At 42.3% G+C, this 17940-nt stretch overlaps 1 protein-coding gene across 5 annotated transcripts in view; it reads left to right on the forward strand.

Moving 5' to 3' along the window:
* samd4a (sterile alpha motif domain containing 4A) overlaps nucleotides 1-17940 on the forward strand; it is a 174656-nt gene that overhangs the window by 66018 nt on the left and 90698 nt on the right. For all 5 annotated transcript variants that reach the window (XM_048537812.2, XM_048537810.2, XM_048537814.2 and 2 more), the window contains exon 3: nucleotides 15069-15584. In XM_048537812.2, coding sequence (XP_048393769.1) covers nucleotides 15069-15584 — 516 coding nt within the window. The remainder of the gene's footprint in view (nucleotides 1-15068; nucleotides 15585-17940) is intronic.

Raw genomic sequence — 17940 nt, forward strand, 5'->3', positions numbered from 1 at the left:
GTTCCCCAACCCTGCACTGCCTGCTTCTATCTCTTTCCCAAAATCCACAAAACAGCCTGCCCTGGTCAACCCATTGTCTCTGTCTCTGCCTGGTCCTGCCCCACCAAACTCATCTCTACCTATCTGGACTCCATTTTCTCCCCCTTGGTCCAGGATCTTCCTACCTACGTCCATGACACCACCCACACCCTCCACCTCCTCCAGAACTTCCAATTCCCCGGTCTCCAATACCCCATTTTTACTATGGATGCCCAGTCCTGATACACCTGCATTCCCCATACAGATGGCTTGAAGGCTCTTCACTTCTTCCTGTCCCACAGTCTCGACCAGTCCTCATCCGCCTAGCCAAACTCGTCCTCACCCTCAACAACTTCTCTTTCGATTCCTCCCACTTCCTACAGACAAAGGGGGCGGCCATGGGTACCTGCATGGGCGAAGCTATGCCTGGCTCTTTGTCGTTATGTGGAACAATCCCTCTTTCGTACCTACACCGGCCCCAAACACCACCTCTTCCTCCGTTACATTGCCTCTATCGGCGCAGCCTCATGTTCCTATGAGGAGCTCGAACAGCTCATCCACTTCACCAACACCTTGCACCCCAATCTCAAGTTCAGCTGGACCATCTCTAACACCACCTTCACCTTCTTGGACCCCTTTTGCCTCCATCTCAGAAACCAATATCCATTTCAAGCCGACCGACTCCCACAGCTACCTAGAATACACCTCCTCCCACCCACCTTGCTGCAAACATGCCATCCCCCTATTCCCAATTCCTTCGCCTCCGCTGCATCTGCTCCCAGGATGAGGCATTCCACACCGTTACGTCTCGGGCGTCTTTGTTTTTCAACCCCACAGTGGTCAGGAGCATACCCGATGATGTTTCTCGAAACTCAACTCAACTCATCCCTCGCACCCCGTCCCCACAATAACCACCAAAAGAGAACCCCCCTTGTCCTCGCATACCACCCCACCAACCTCCAGATCCAATACATCATCCTCCGACACTTCTGCCATCTGCACTCGGACCCCACCACCAAAGAAATTTTTCCATCCTCACCCTTGTCTGCTTTCCGGTGGGACCGCTCTCTCTGTGACTCCCTTGCCCGCTCCACACTCCCCTCCAACCCCACCACACCCGGCAGTTTCCCCTGCAACCACAGGAAGTGCTACACCTGCCCCCATACCTCTCCCTCACCGCGCCCCCCCCCCCCCCAATCCCAGACCCCAAGAAGACTTTCTTCATCAAGTGGATGTTCACCTGCACATCCACCAATGTTGTATACTGCATCTGCTGTACCCATTGTAGCATCCTCTCTCTCCCCCACCCCACCCCCCGCCCCCACCATTCCATTGATGACATGCCCATCCTGGGCCTCCTGCAGTGCCACAACGATGCCACCCGAAGGTTGCAAGAACAGCAACTCATATTCCGCTTTGATACCACTGCAGGGTTCCCATGTGGATTTCAAGCTTCAAAATCTCACCTCACCCTACTGCATCCTAAAACCAGCCCAGCTTGTCCCATGCCTCCCTAACCTGTTCTTCCTCACACTTGTCCCTTCCTCCCACCTCAAGCCACACCCCCCATCTTCTCCCTACTAACCTGATCCCGCCCCCTTGACCTGTCCATCCTCCCCAGACTGACCTGTCCTCTCCCTACCTCCCCACCTGCACTCACCTCTATTGGTTCCATCCCCCCCTCTCTTTAACTTGTCAGTCTCCTCTCCACCAATGTTCTCCTCTATCCATCTTCGATCCACCTCCCCCCTCTCCCTATTTATTTCAGAACCCTCTCCCCATCCCCCTTTTCTGATCTAGGCCCAAAACGTCAGCTTTTGTGCTCCTAAGATGCTGCTTGGCCTGCTGTGTTCATCCAGCTCTACGCTTTGTTATCTCGGATTCTCCAGCATCTGCAGTTCCCATTATCTTTGTTTTTAGTGTGATTCAATTTAGCTTATTGAAGAAACCTCATTGGATTTTTCTAAAAATCCACATATAGATAAAGTATATAATTAGCTACAACAGTAATTGGGTAAAGCATTTAAATCGACATTGACCGGTAGGGATGGGACCTGAGAGCAGAAGTACACGTCTCTAGCCTTTGTCATAGTACTGCACAAAGAGAGAGGGAGAAAACCTGCTCAGTGAACTGTAAATTGGTCAACTTGCCATCGATGTTAACAAAGTAGTGGAAGTCCTACTAAAGGAGAAAATAGAAAAGTATCTAGAAATAAAAACTGTTGTTAACTATATCTTATTGGGGAAAATCCTATTTGACCAGCCAGGAATTATTTGTAAGGATGACAAGGTAGACCAGTATCATGGGATGTCAGAGGCGGGTTCTTTACACAGAGAGTTGTGAGAGCATGGAATGCGTTGCCAGCAGCAGTTGTAGAAGCAAGGTCATTGGGGTCATTTAAGAGACTGCTGGACATGCATATGGTCACAGAAATTTGAGGGTCATACATGAGGATCAATGGTCAGTACAACATCTGTGGGCTGAAGGGCCTGTTCTGTGCAGTAAATAATTTGTTTTCATAGATTTCCATTGGCCTTGAATAAATTATATAATGAACAAGGGTGGACCATCTGGGTAGCCAAGTAACAAATGATTTTACATAATTGCAAAGGGTAGCTGTTTAATGTGGCAGATGGTGAAAAGCAGAGTCTACAAAGGTCCTAATGCTGTGTCTGCTGTTTATGATATGTTAAAGAGACCACTTGTAAAAAGGGAAGTTAAAAAGTATTGAGGCTATTTCTAGCAAGGTAACAGAAAAGTGGAAAGTTACAGTGGCACTTGTCTGTATCCTCCAAAATAGTCTCCCCAGAAAAGAATTTCTTGTCTCTCGTTATCTCAAATACCATACAATGTGTACAGTGTTACTCTAGTTAGACTGTTTGTTTGTCCAACAGAATAGGGATGTTGAAAATAGGAGCGAGGGTAGGCAAACCAGCCCTTCAAGTTTGCTCCACCACTTTAACATGATGATGACTGACCTTATTTGGGTCTCCACTCTACTCCAGTCCCTGCCTGCTGTGTATAGACCTTGCTTTTCATCAGAAATACATCTGCTTTCTTGAATCTGTCAATTGATTTCTGACTGCAATGCATTCTGGGGCAGTAAGTTCCACTGATTCACAGCCTTCTGAGAAAAGTGGTTTCTCCTCATCCCAGTTTTGAACCTACCTCCTCTTACTCTATCTTGTTTGAGACAGTTCCCCCTTGTGAGACAATCTGTTCAGTGTCTCCCTTAGCAATCCTCTTTTTAGCATTTTATCACCTAAGTGATAAGTGATTCTCCCTCATTCTTCTGAGTGCTAGCGAGTATAAGCCCAAGCAGTTGAACTGCTCCTTGTATGACAGTCCTCTCTCACCTCTGAAATCTCCCCTGAACTGCCTGCAGTGCCACCACATCCATTCTCAAGTAAGGAGACCAAATGTGGGCACGCTATTCCAGATGTGGTCTCACGAATGCCTTAAGTAGTTGTAACAGCACTTTTTATAATCCAATTGTTTTGCAATAAATCAATTTGCCTTTATTATATGCTGCACCTGTATACCCACTTCTGTGATTCATCCACAAAGACACTCAGATTCCTCTGCACTGACATAATTCAAGTGTGCTTCCTATTTAAATAATAATTTGCCCTTTTTATTTTTCTGGCAAAAATGGATAACCTTGCAGTTAACCACATTAAATTTCATCTGCCAGATTCTGACCCATTCTCCTGTCCTCATTATTGCTTGCTTACTTTCCCACCTATTTTACAATCATCATGAACTTTACTATGTTACACTCTGTCTCTGTCTCTGTTTGCAATCGTTTATATAGATTGTAAGTAGTCTGAGAACTGAACCCTGCAACACCCCACTGGTTACAGTTCGCTGTCCACAAAAGGAAATGTTTATCCCAGCCCTCTGTTTTCAGTTGATCAGCCAATGCTCTATACAAGCCAATAATCAATCCCTTGTTCTTCTTTGCCAACACAGCTCTGTTCCTTTCCTTTCCTTTCCATTCTGTACCCTTCTCCAGTCACTGTCTCAGATGAACTGAGCGTGTTTGTGTAAGCTAAAATTTGTAGCTCTGGTTGTGGATGTAGTTGTTTTAGTTAACTGAGCAGGTTGTTCCTCCATCAACACTACGCTAAATGCTATCAAAGACCGAAGACTCCATACCGACAGTAAATAACATGAACATAATATACAAAATCTCAAGCAACAAGTGCAATAAACATTACATTGGATGTGAGGGGAGGAAACTGATGACTAGGATGCAGAAACACAACTGGCAGTAAAAAGGCACAACCAATATTCACCTGTCTCAATACACACAGACAATGACAGCTATCAGTTCATTGAGACAAAGTGACAATACAGGAACATGTGAACAACAGACATGCAAGGGAATTTCTGGAAGCCTGGTTCTCAACACGGCACTGCATAAACAAACGCATAGAAATAGACCCCATATACAGACTGCTGCTTTTAAAAGAAACAGAACCAGAAGTGACAAGACCCATCGCACTGGATGATCATATCATATAAATTCGGAACAGAACACTAAAGCTTTGATTAGAGGTTGCACAGTTGAAGTTGCCTAAGATAGTAATGAAATGGCTGCTCACCACCAAACAACCGGCCTGGTGAGTTAAAGAGAAACTAGAATGTTTGTTTGTATTTTTTTCGAGCTGCTGTTTCTATTTCGCCCCACTCCCAATTCAGACTTTGCAATTTTATATACCTACTCCCCCACATACATTTAAGTACTTCCAATTCTATGCTTATCAACTGCTAAAACCCTCACCAATGCTTTTATTACCACTATACTCTGTTCCAAGATCTGTAGCTTGACATCATCTTCCAGGACTTGAGCTCATCATATCCTGTTATCCATGCTATAAGTTGTCCCAATTCCCACTTACCTTTGCTCCTGAGATGCTGCTTGGCCTGCTGTGTTCATCCAGCCTCACATTTTATTATCTTGGAATCTCCAGCATCTGCAGTTCCCATTATCTCTCCCACTTACCTGTTGCCTGTCTACTTGTTACTGTAAAATGGTGTCTTTTATTATAGCACTTCAATTTTAAGAATTATCTCCATCTTCCAAGTTGTCCATAGTATGGCCCTGCCCTCTCCTATTACTAAACTAGAAAGCTATCAGCTGCTGTGAACCTTCCAACATTCTGTCTCTTTTGCATCTCGCTTTCACTTTATGCCACCTTTTGGTGGCCATGTCTGTAGTTATCTAGAGTCCAAGGTTGGTTTTTACTCCATAGATTTCTCCTCCTCACCTCATTGTTCTATGCCTTTCAGATCCTCCTTAAAACTTGCTTAATTGACCAATGTTGTGATCACCTCTCAAAAAAATCACGTGTGTGTGTGTGTGTGTGTGTGTGTGCGTGTGTGTGTGTGTGTGTGTGTAAAGTATAAAACTATTACAAGCCTGAAGGTATTCCATCTTTGTTACTAATGCCTCAAGAAAGTCTTAAGTCTTTTCATAAGTACAAAAATGCTTTGTAGTCAATGTACAAAAATAGACTATAGCACCAACTTATATCAGCATGGCATGATGATGTAACTGATAATTGCAGTCACTAAAAATGACAAATGGCTAGCTTCAGAACTTGAACCAGCTGTTTATACCGATATTTGTTTTATTTGAAAGAAGTGTTTTGTTGCATTTGGTTAGTTTTCTAACTCATTTTTGTGAAGCAGTGAACAGTACAGCACAGAAAAGAGGCCATCTGAGGTATTTAAAAGTGATATCGGATTGAATAAATAAAATGTTCTGCTCACTATAAGATGGATAAGTAGGGGCACACATTTCAAACGATTGGCAAAAAAAGCCACATGTGGCAGAATGATTTATTTTTATGCAGTGTGGTTCAGATCTGAAATGTGTTTAATTGGTGAGGGTATACTTTACCTCAAGGATATTGACTTTTCAGTTCCATTATCCTGAAATGGAAAGGGATGAGTCATTTCTAGCTATCTCCCTCATCTTGTACTGCGTGTCTCTGACTGATGGATAAACTGGATATGGCCACAAGGGGGTGATCTGTGCTTTTGGTCTTGCAAATGATGGCTATGCAAATGACTTTTGTTGTATTTGCTTCTTTTGGAAGCTTTTTTAATCGTGCAGTATACCAAATAAATTGCATTTCACATTCCCAACTTGAATGACTTTTTCTTTTGGAGTCTGTATGTAACTCCATTATTTCTATTATTACTTAATTAAGCTATCCGAAACTTCAGTTGAAAATCTGGTCTCCTCATGTTTTGGAATTAATAAACAAGCATCAATCTTTCCAAGATAATCAAGTGTGAAGCTGGATGAACACAGCAGGCCAAGCAGCATCTCCGGAGCACAAAAGCTGACGTTTCGGGCCTAGACCCTCCTCCAGAGAGGGGGATGGGGAGAGGGTTCTGAAATAGGGAGAGGGGGGGAGGCGGACCGAAGATGGATATAGGAGAAGATAGGTGGAGAGGAGAGTATAGGTGGGGAGGGGATAGGTCAGTCCAGGGAGGACGGATACGTCAAGGAGGCGGGATGAGGTTGGTAGGTGGGAAATGGTGGTGCAGCTTGAGGTGAGAGGAAGAACAGGTTAGGGAGGCGGGGACAAGCTGGGCTGGTTTTGTGATGCAGTGGGGGGAGGGAACAAGCTGGGCTGGTTTTGGGATGCAGTGGGGTGAGGGGAGACTTTGAAGCTTGTGAAGTCCACATTGATACCATTGGGCCGCAGGGTTCCCAAGCGGATTATGAGTTGCTGTTCCTGCAACCTTCGGGTGGCATCATTGTGGCACTGCAGGAGGCCCATGATGGACATGTCGTCTGAGGAACGGGAGGGGGAGTTAAAATGTTTCGCAACTGGGAGGTGCAGTTGTTTCTTGCAAACCAAGCGGTGGTGTTCTGCAAAGCGATCCCCAGCCTCTGCTTGGTTTTCCCCAATGTAGAGGAAGCCCCAACGGGTACAGTGGATACAGGATACCACATTGGCAGATATGCAGGTGAACATCTGCTCAATATGGAAAGTCATCTTGGGGCCTGGGAAGGTGCCGGGTGTGGTGGGGTTGGAGGGGAGTGTGGAGCAGACAAGGGAGTCACGGAGAGAGTGGTTTCTCTGGAAGGCAGACAAGGGTGGGGATGGAAAAATGTCTTGGGTGGTGGCGTCAGATTGTAGATGGCAGAAGTGTCGGAGGATGATGCATTGTATCCAGAGGTTGGTGGGGTGCTATGTGAGGATGAGCGGGAATCTCTTAGGGCGGTTATTGCGGGGACGGGGTGTGAGGGATGTGTTGCGGGAAATGCGGGAGACACGGTCAAGGGCGTTCTCGACCACTGCAGGGGGGATGTTGCTGTCCGTGAAGAACGCGGCCACCTGGGATGTGCGGGACTGGAATGCCTCATCCTAGGTAGCAGTGTATTCTGGATAACTGTGGGAGTCGGTGGGCTCGAGCCCATACACATCCTCCACCCACCCACAGTGGTTGAAAACACCCTTGACCGTGTCTCCCGCATTTCCCCCAACGTATCCCTCACACCCCGCCCCACCCGCCATAACCGCCCTAATCTCAACCACTGCAGGGGCGAAGTTGCGGTCCATGAAGAACGCGGATGTCTGGGATGTGCGGGAGTGGAATTCCTCATCCTGGGAGCAGATGCAGCGGAGGCGAAGGAATTGGGAATAAGGGATGGAATTTTTGCAGGGGGGCGTCTCCTTGACCTGTAGTCCTCCCTGGACTAACCTATCCCCTCCCGACCTATACTATACTCTCCTCTCCACCTATCTTTTCCTCTATCCATCTTCGGTCCGCCTCCCCCCTCTCCCTATTTATTTCAGAACCCTCTCCCCATCCCCCTCTCTGATGAAGGGTCTAGGCCCGAAACGTCAGCTTTTGTGCTCCGGAGATGCTGCTTGGCCTGCTGTGTTCATCCAGCTTCTCACTTTGTTATCTTGGATTCTCTAGCATTTGCAGTTCCCATTATTTCAGATCTCAATCCTTCCCATTGAGATTAGGGCGTATTGTAGATATGTTTTACTATTCTAAAAACAGTCAATTCAACAATGCATTTAACTCTTGACTCTGCCAAGTTTGTCTTTTGTTAAAAATCTGCCCTCTGTTCTGAAACCTAATAACTATTTCGTTAAAAGGTACAAACATGCTTATGAATCAAATGTAAGGAATTACATCTGGGAACCTAGACATTTCAACTCTGCATTCAAAAGCAATACCCAGTAAAACAAATGATTTTGGTTTTTATAGCCATATGCCAGAAGGTGGTGACTGGTCACGACTGTGGATATTTGGCTGACGTGTTAAATTTAAGAGTAACAACTTGTTTTTGGGGGTAAATGCTAACAGCATATCTGCAGATACTGCCTGACCAACTGAGTATTTTCTTCATGGTGTCTTTTTATGTTCATGTCTAGCTGTTTTCATTAGAGAGAAGAAGGTTGAGAGGTGACTTAATTGAAACATATAAAATAATCAAAGGGTTAGATAGGGTGGATAGGGAGACCCTTTTTCCTAGGATGGTGATGGCGAGCACAAGGGGGCATTGCTTTAAATTGAGGGGTGAAAGATATGGGACAGATGTCAGAGGTAGTTTCTTTTACTCAGAGTAGTAAGGGAGTGGAACACTTTGCCTGCAACGGTAGTAGATTCGCCAACTTTAGGCACATTGAAGTCATCATTGGACAAGCATATGGACGTACATGGAATAGTGTAGGTTAGATGGGCTTGATCGGTATGACAGGCCAGCACAACATCGAGGGCCGAAAGGCCTGTACTGTGCTGTTATGCTCTATGATTTTGCCTTACAAATTTGTGATAGAACTATTTAAATAAGGAACATTTTCCATTAAGTGTACCTCCTGGCGCAACCAAACTGGTTGATCATTTTGGGAGCCCGATTTCTTTAAATTATCAGAACTATATTAGACTCATCATTACAACTTGTAGTTAAAATTCCTTTTGAATCTTTTTGTGCAAGGTTCAAATTCGAGTTAAATGTTTGAGAAATTGTACTAATTTTCTTTCCTGGAGCATTTTGTTTCAACACAGTTGTCAATTAATACTGAATTTGCTTGTCTGTAGTATGGGATTACCTGATTTTGTATAGTGAAAACAATGGAGTTGACTACTAGTGATCAATTCACCTAAGTTGGGCTATGTTGTATTTTTAATGTAATTGGATTTTTTTGGATATTTTCACAGAAAAGAGCAGAAGGAATAAAATTGTTGTTACTGTCCTTTCCTCTTGTTCCTGAGAGAGGGGTTTTTAATTTCCTCCAGAGGATTTTCCCCCATTCTATTTTTAAAGGGATGTATTGCCCAAAACTTGTTTGTGAGGCCCAATGTGGAATGGCGCACAGCAAATTCTTTTGCAGGGCAGGACAGTGGTTCAGTGGTTAGCGTTGCTGCCTTCGTGCTACAGACCTAGGTTTGATTCCAGACTTGGGTGACTGTCAATGTGGAGTTTGCATGTTCTCCACATATCTGCGTCATTTTCACTGGGTGCTCTGACTTCCTCCTGTAGTCCGTAGATTAGAAAAGACTCTTAGACACAAATGTACCAGTTAGGTGGATTGGCCATGCTAAATTGCCCTGTAGTGTCCACACTAGGGATGTGTAGGTTAGGAGGATTAGCCATGAGAAATGCAGGATTATAGGGTGTGGAATGTGGGTGGGATGCTGTTCAGAGGATTGGTGTAGACTTGATGGTCTGAATGGCCTGCTTTGACACTAGGGATCCTATGATTAAGAAAAGTAGGGTCTATTACTACCTTCTAAACACTTGAGGTGAGAGAGGGGAAAATGAATGGTTCACAATTCACATTAACATTCACAAATATGCAAGAAAGGAAAGAAGGGAAGTTACAAAATACTTGAAGTCAAAGCTATCAACTGGTTTCTGTGCATTAGTATCTGACAACGTCTAGTTGACTTTCTTTCAGATGGTTGTACACACAAGTCACTTTCATAGAAGCTCAGGCAAGTTGAATTGCTGAGAATGGTATGCTAGTTATAAGCTGGGAATTGCTTCACTTCACAGACAACGTGCAGGCTTCTTTTCGGGAATCAGATTTTTGAGAGATTAGGATCAAGAGGTGGGTGTTTAGCTATCTGTTTGGATATTACAAGGCAACTGATGAAAAGCCAAGATAACAAGGTGTAGAGCTGGGTGAACCCAGCAGGCCAAGCAGCATCATAGGATCAGGAAGGCTGACGTTTTGGGCCTAGACTCTTCAGAAAATTCTGATGAAGGTCTAGGCCCGAAATGTCAGCCTTCCTGCTCCTATGATGCTGCTTGGCCTGCTATGTTCATCCAGCTCTACACCTTGTTATCTTGGATTCTCCAGCATCTGCAGTTCCTACTCTCTCTGAAAAACCCAAGTTGGGTAACTAAAGTAATTCGGACAAACAACTTTCAGCCATGCTTTGGTATGGGTTGGGCTGGCTGACAGTGGCTTAATGTTCCCTTGATGAACACCATTACATTTTTATAATAGATAATTATGAAGTAGTTTTTGCCAAGTTGAGCCATATTGAGTTTCAGAACATGTACTGTGTTCAGAATTAGTTAAAGTAGACATCTCCCCTACAAGGCTTGATCATCTGGAGTATTCATGATATCAAGATTGTCACATGCCAAGAGGTGTTGTATTTTCTTTTGGCCTGACATTTCTGGAAGCAGTCAACATCCTCATTGTATTAAATGGCAACCATTTCAAAATATGGAAAGAGCCCATTTAAGAAAAAGTTTTGGGAAACACAAACTGTCCCTGACTTCTGGAAACTAAAGGTATCTAAATTAGATTATTTCAATGACTACAATCTGTATCAATTGGCTTTTCATTAAGATCTTTTTGATTTATCGTAATTCTGCTTTGTTTGGAACTCATTGTTGGATTGCTGTGTGGTATTGTGGATGAATTTGCATTTTATCATTTTTGCATGCAACTGTCAATTTCCATCATGCCACTTTGGAGGGGTTGTTCAATAGAAATCTGACACTTCACTGACCCAGACAAAGGAGGAAAATGTTATTATCACCTTTGTATCCTTAATGGAATTTGAGATTTTTAGTGTATCCGTGTGGAATATTGCAAGTTTTGAGGAATCTCGTGACTATCACCCAAATCTAAATTTAAAATATCACCAATTTGTGTCATTGTGGTAAGTCATAATAATAGTAATAAAATGTACAGTTCGATGAACTAAGTGTCTTTGTTTAAAAAAGTGTATTCTGGAACAATTGTCTTTGTTGCTTGCAGAGAAACTTCCAGGTGGTGAAATTTAATAAGCTCAGCAGATCTGGCAGCATCTGTGAAGAAAAAAAATCATTTAACAGTTTCAGATCTGGTGATCCTTTCTCCGTTCCTCAGACCCTTCTGAGGAAGGGTCACTGGACCTGAAACGTTAACAATTTTTTTACTTCACAGATGCTTCTAGGTCTGAGCTTTTCCGGGGACTTTGTTTTTGTTCCTGATTTGCAGCATCCGCAGTTCTTTTGTTTTTTAATTTTGTGGAATTGCAATTACAATACTTCAACTGCACAAACGATATGCAGGAGTCATCAGTGAAAAAAATCAGAACATGCAAACTGATTTGTTTACATTTAAATTTATCATTTTATAAATACCACACAGAAGCTGAATCCTCCCAGTTCAGTTTGCTTTACCTTTATGACTTTTTTTTGTCTAATTGTGTTATTTTAAACTTGTGTTAGCCTATACAGTATCATGGAAGATACCCACAAGTCTGAATCTTTCACTCAGACTCCAGTCTTGCTCTAAATCTCTTCTTTTTTTTTGTTATCGTAACCTGCATAAACTCTTGGTATATTTCACCCAGGCATTTTGTGGGTAACTCTCAAAAAGGCTGGTACTTCCCTACGGACCACTGTTTGAATTCAACCAGGAGTTTGAAGGGGGTAAATCATGCTCAATATTTAATCTAACTAGTTCCTCCTTTGTCCCTGTTCCCACCTGGAGTACTGGTCAGATACCCAGGAGAAAAAGACGTAATTTCTGACATAGTAAGTCATTCATCTCAAGTAGTTGTAAACCAAGAACAAAAGTTAAGTAAGCCTTTTGTATATCATCTGTTCAAGCTTGAAATCTGATGAGGTATTCGTTATAAAGACATTATTATAATAGTGTCTTTGTTACATGCCTTTTCTATGTCTTGTTTTATTTTCAGCCCCAACCCTGACTATTGCTAGAAGGCCTGTACAAAACTGCCATCACAATCTTTCATCTTTTGTAGTTTTTCAACTCTACCTACACAGTTTCTATGCCTTCGGAGACTATATTGCTTCTTGCTATCAACTTAGTTTCATGTCTTATGAAGAAGGCCGTCTGCCACTGGCACATAGCAGCATTGTGTGCCATGTAAGATATACCACAGAGACTGGATATTCCTGTCACAGTATTTGCTAGACCTACAATGACAAAGGCAGAAATTTGGGGGTGCTAATATGTCTGGAACAACCTAGAATGATGATGTAACTGAATTTTCAGTTGCATACCATGACTAGGATTATGCTGTGGAAATATACATAAGGCACAATGGGATTAGGTTAAAATTTTCACATTTGACTCTACTAGCTTGATTTTTTTTTCATTTTGAACAACACCAGTATCAAGTGAGTGGGAAATAATGATCAATTACCTTTGCAAGAAAGTACTTAAAACAGAACTGCTTTCTTGAGGCAGAATATAGGCAATAAAATGATCAATTATGTGATGAGTCCAGTTGAGTTACTGGTCAATGGTAACCGCAAGAATATTGATAATGGGGCATTCAATGAAGGTAGCATGATTGAATGTCAAGAGACAATGATTAAATTATCTCGTTAATTATTAAAAGAGATCAAAACACTCACAGGAAAAATCTTAAGACATTCTTCAAATTTATTTCATGTGATCAGGAGAGTGGGGGTTGCGGTGGTGTGGGGTGGGGTGGTCATCATTGAGAAGATGCATTTGAGAGATCTATCAACCATGTGGAATGCTTGGGTGTCTGATAAGTCAAAAGAATTCCATCCATCAGTGGTGATATGGTCTTTGACATCTCAAAGAGCATGCCATGCAAATCCTGTAGATACATGATGGAGGGGCTGGCCAGACTTGATCAGAAGGGCAGCCTGGCAGGGAAGACAGTGGAGTAGCAATGGCAGGGGTCTGTGGCAGTAATTTGAGAGGCACAGCAGAAATTCAGAAGAATAAATGTGCTAAAGGGTGGTTGAGGCAGCTATTGCTGAGAAGATAAATCAAAACGTAAAAACAAAGGAAACAACATACAATGTGGTGAAGATTCGTGGAAAGTCTTTAAAAGCCATCAGAGGACAAAAGAATACAATAAGGAGGGGAGAAGAGTTGCCTGTAGCAAGTAATATTCATGCTGCACAAATGCCAAGAAATAACCATCTCTCAATAAGACAATTTAATCACTGACCCTTGACATTCAATGGTGCTACCATCACTGAACGCCCCACTATCAATATTCTCATGGTTACCATTGACCAGAAACTCAACTGGACTCATCACGCAAATGCAGTGGTCAGAAGAGCAGGTCAGAGGCTAGGAATGCTGCCTTGAGTATTTCCCTTCCTAACGGTCCAAAACTTGTCCTTCATCCACAAGACACAAGTCGGGATGTGGTGGAATACTCCCCCACTTGCCTGGGAATTCACCAACGATCCTTAGCGTCTACCAAACACATGACCACTTCCGTCTTGAAAGTAGAGGGCAGCAGATACATGGGAACAACACCACCTGCAAGTTTCCCTCCAAGCCACACTCCATCCTGACTTGGAAATATATCATCCTTCCTTCATTGACGCTGGGTCAAATTCCTGGAATTTGTTCCCTCAGTGCATTGTGGGCCACACTACAGATTATGGACTAATTTCAAGAAGCCAGCTCATCACCACCTTTTTCAAGGGCAACTAGATACAGTCAGTAAATTGCAGCCAGCCAGCGATGTCCACAAACCCTGTCTGTCAGATGGGTTTTTTGAGGTTTTGGCTGTTGCATGACTATTCTGTGGGACAGCTCTTCAAATTTTGGCATTTGGCCCCAGATGTTAGTGAGCAGGCATCTGTGGATCAACAGGGCAGAGTATGCTTTCATACTTTGCACAATCTGGTAATTTCATGAGTGAGTTGGGTTTTAGTTTTGATTATAAAATGGCACCTGGATGGGTACACTAATTGGAAAGGTTTAGAGGGATATGGGCCAAATGCTGGCAAATGGGACTAGATTAATTTGGGATATCTGGTTGGCATGGGAGAGTTGATCCGAAGGGTCTATTCACATGCTGTACCACCCTCATGCAATTTGTATGGCACAATCTCCTGTAAAGCATGCGAAACAACACTTTCACTGTATCTTGGTACATGTGACAACAATGAGTCAATCAAGTTAAGGGGCCTTGTATGCCTACGTGAGAATATGGATGAAGTCTGTTACACATGAGAGCCATCCACAGTGGAGATAAGTGAAGCTATCAGTGAGGCTTTCAGTCATCTAATGTTTCTTCATGGCGTTAAATATTACTTCAAAGCTACTATTTGAAGAGTTTTTAGTTCACGTTTTAATTGACATGGGAAATTTTTTAATAGATTCTTGATTTGATTTTTATTGTTGCTAGTAGTAATGAGCAACAAGTTTCACTTTGGAGAAAAAGTAATAAATATATATTTAAGTATAAAACTAATTTTTAATGAGATTTTTTGCTTTGGGGTCTTTGGAAGTTTTGAGGGAGTGGGCCCTCAGCAAAACGTTGAGAGCTAGAACCTTTAGAATTCAGTTTTTAATTGTCATCCAACTTTAACATGATCAAATCAGTGTACAAGACTTTATGCATGCTTTGTTTGTGATACTTAGTGACATGATAGGATGGGGAACTTATAACATTTGATAAGAGGTATATTGAATAATATATGACTGCAAATTCATGTCATCTAACTTCTAATCATCAGCACTTTAAGATTTACATCAACTTGATTACTTTAGAATCCAAATAATAAATGTTTCCATGCTTTCACATTTTGCAGCGTTCATTAACCAATGGCATCAAGAATCCAAGGACAAAGTAATGATGCTTTTACTGACCCATCTCCCATTGTTGAAGCCAGGAAATATTGATGCAAAAATGGAATACATGAAACTTTTACCTAAAATCCTGGCACATTCAATCGAGAACAATCAGCATATAGAGGAAAGCAGACAGCTCTTATCCTATGCTTTGATCCATCCAGCCACCTCATTGGAGGACAGAAATGCACTAGCCATGTGGCTCAACCATTTAGAGGACCGCACCTCTAACTATGGAAACCAGACCAGAGGACGTCCAGATTCAGTGGATTTTGGGCAAACTCTTTATTATCACCAAAGACAGAACTCTGATGACAAGCTTAATGGTTGGCAGAGTCTACGTGATTCTGGAATCTGTGTGTCTGCGTCTAACTGGCCTGATAAGAACCAGGCTTGTGAGAATGGACACTTACCACTTTATTCTTCTACATCTGTACCTACAACAATTAACACTATTGGAACTAGCACAACCACAAGTAAGTATAAACTGCTGTTGTTTTTAAACATTTTTAGTTTAATGTTTACAAGCTTTTGAGAAAATATATTCTGGCAACTTCAAGTCGGAAGTTCAGTTTTAGGTAAATTAATCTTGAATGTTGCTGAAGATTTTCATCTTGCATTTGTCAGGAATATTTGTAAGAATACCAATGTAAGGGGAAGGCAATATTTTGACTGTATGAAGTGAGTGTGCAGATTGGTTGCTAAGTGGACTCTGGTAGAGACGTTGCTATGGAAAATCTGCCAGTTAATGATAACTCAACTGCCAAGCTTTGTTTAAATTTTAAATCTGGCGGGATGACTGGCTAAGGAATTGCACCTGGAAATCAACGAGTAAATAGCTTCCGCCTTTTTTTGTTGTTGTTGTTGTGTTGAAACAGGCACCGTGTCTGTATACAAGCTCATCCCATCAGCAAAGCACAACATCTTGTTTGTTAATATGTAGTCTCCATATCTTTTTGGCATGACTGCAGCAGCTTTTTGGGGTTGAACTACTCACTTTCACAGTAGTATTGTGAAATGGCTTACATCAACTATTGCTCAAATTTTTGAGATTTTTGTTTCTTTGAGAGTAATCTGAGTTAGTTAGCTCAGCTCTTTCCTGCTATCACCCTGTAGTAGCAAATCAATTGGCATTCGCCATCAACAGGATGCTCCCATCAAGCCAAAAGGCATTCTGTGCTCTTCACAAATTAATCATGTAGTTTGTGAAATTGTTTCGCCTGTTTAAAGGCTCACATTCTATGATTGGATTGAAAAGCATATCTCTTTGACTGCTTGCAGTAAGCAATGTGCTGACTATGTCCAACATAGCCCACATTTGCAAAATCCACAACACCTGATGTCTGACTTTAGATGTGGTTTTTTGTGATTGTATAACTTGCCAGATAATCGTGAGTGTATGTGCAGTTACACTGGTGATCAATTTAGGATCATCAGCTATATAATGGTTCATTTTTCAGGCAATGCCTTGACCGTTTAGCATTAACTGCCCGTTTGAAAATACAAGTAAAGTTTGGTAACTAATTGTCAGTCATCCACTGTGTGAAATCTCTACGATCACACTCTGCTTACCAACCAATCAACATTCCCCTTCATTCAGGACATTGTTTTCCTCCCTCAGTGGTATTTTTGCAAAGTGTTCTGATGAGTGCAAGATGAAAAGCTTTGACAAACTGCTTTTTATTCCACAATACTTCAGATCAGTGCTACTAATGACTAAATTAATCCACTTCAAAAATTCTGAAGAAGAGTCATACAGGACTCAAAATGTCAAATCCATTTCTCTCCACGGATGCTGCCAGAACATCTGAGTTTTGCTAGCATTTTGTTTGATTTAGATTTCCAGCACCCATAGAATTTGGCTTTTATTTGACTGCACTAATCTATTGCTAAAATAAAATAAATATACTTGGGATGTGTCGAGGTCATTTCGGACATTTGCATTTTTTGGAATCTTGTGTGTACTTCAAATTTGTCCTGAGAGGATAAATTTTAGAAAAGCAATCTAAAATTGCTTTGCATTTCAGTTTATAAAATGGCATACAGTTTTACAATATTATTTACTGAATGTATTTTTTGAAATACTTAACTGCATTTAGATTTTCCTGCTTATACTTCTGGTTTATATGTTCCAAAGACAGTTGCATGAACATGATATAAACACCTTTGATGTTCTTCTGGTTCTAAGTTTTGCCAAGGAAAATTTGAGTGATTTGGATTGGAGATAGTAATTAAGGGTTTTTCTTCCTGCCCCAGGTTGTGGCTTGGAGTTGCAGAAACCTTGCATTTACACAAATGCAATTTCTATAGTTTGCAAGACCTCTGATCCCACAAAGTAATGCAGTCTTCAATTAGCATGCCGAATGTAATATATAATTAGATTAGATTGCCCACAATGTGGAAACAGGCCCTTCAGCCCAACAAGTCCACGCCACCCTTTGAAGCATTCCACCCAGACCCATTCCCTTATAACCCAAACACCCCTGAACACTATGGGCAATTCAGCATGGCCGATTCACCTAGCCTGCACATCTTTGGACTGTGGGAGGAAACAGGAGCACCCGGAAGAAGCCCACGCAGACACGGGGAGAATGTGCAAACTCCACACAGACAGTCGCCTGAGGCAGGAATCGAACCCGGGTCCCTGGCGCTGTGAGGCTGCAGTGCTAACCACTGAGTCACTGTGCCGTCCCAAATGTTTCAAAAATGGGTGTTAGGAATTACTGGGTGTTTTTGGCTAAATTTTGGATTGCACAACACAGGTGCAAAGGTAAGGACTTGAATGTGCAATGAGTAAATATTCCAGTAGTTCAAAGGTTGAGACCTATGGAG

The sequence above is a fragment of the Stegostoma tigrinum genome, chromosome 10 (assembly GCF_030684315.1).
Source record: "Stegostoma tigrinum isolate sSteTig4 chromosome 10, sSteTig4.hap1, whole genome shotgun sequence".
NCBI classification, from domain to species: domain Eukaryota; kingdom Metazoa; phylum Chordata; class Chondrichthyes; order Orectolobiformes; family Stegostomatidae; genus Stegostoma; species Stegostoma tigrinum.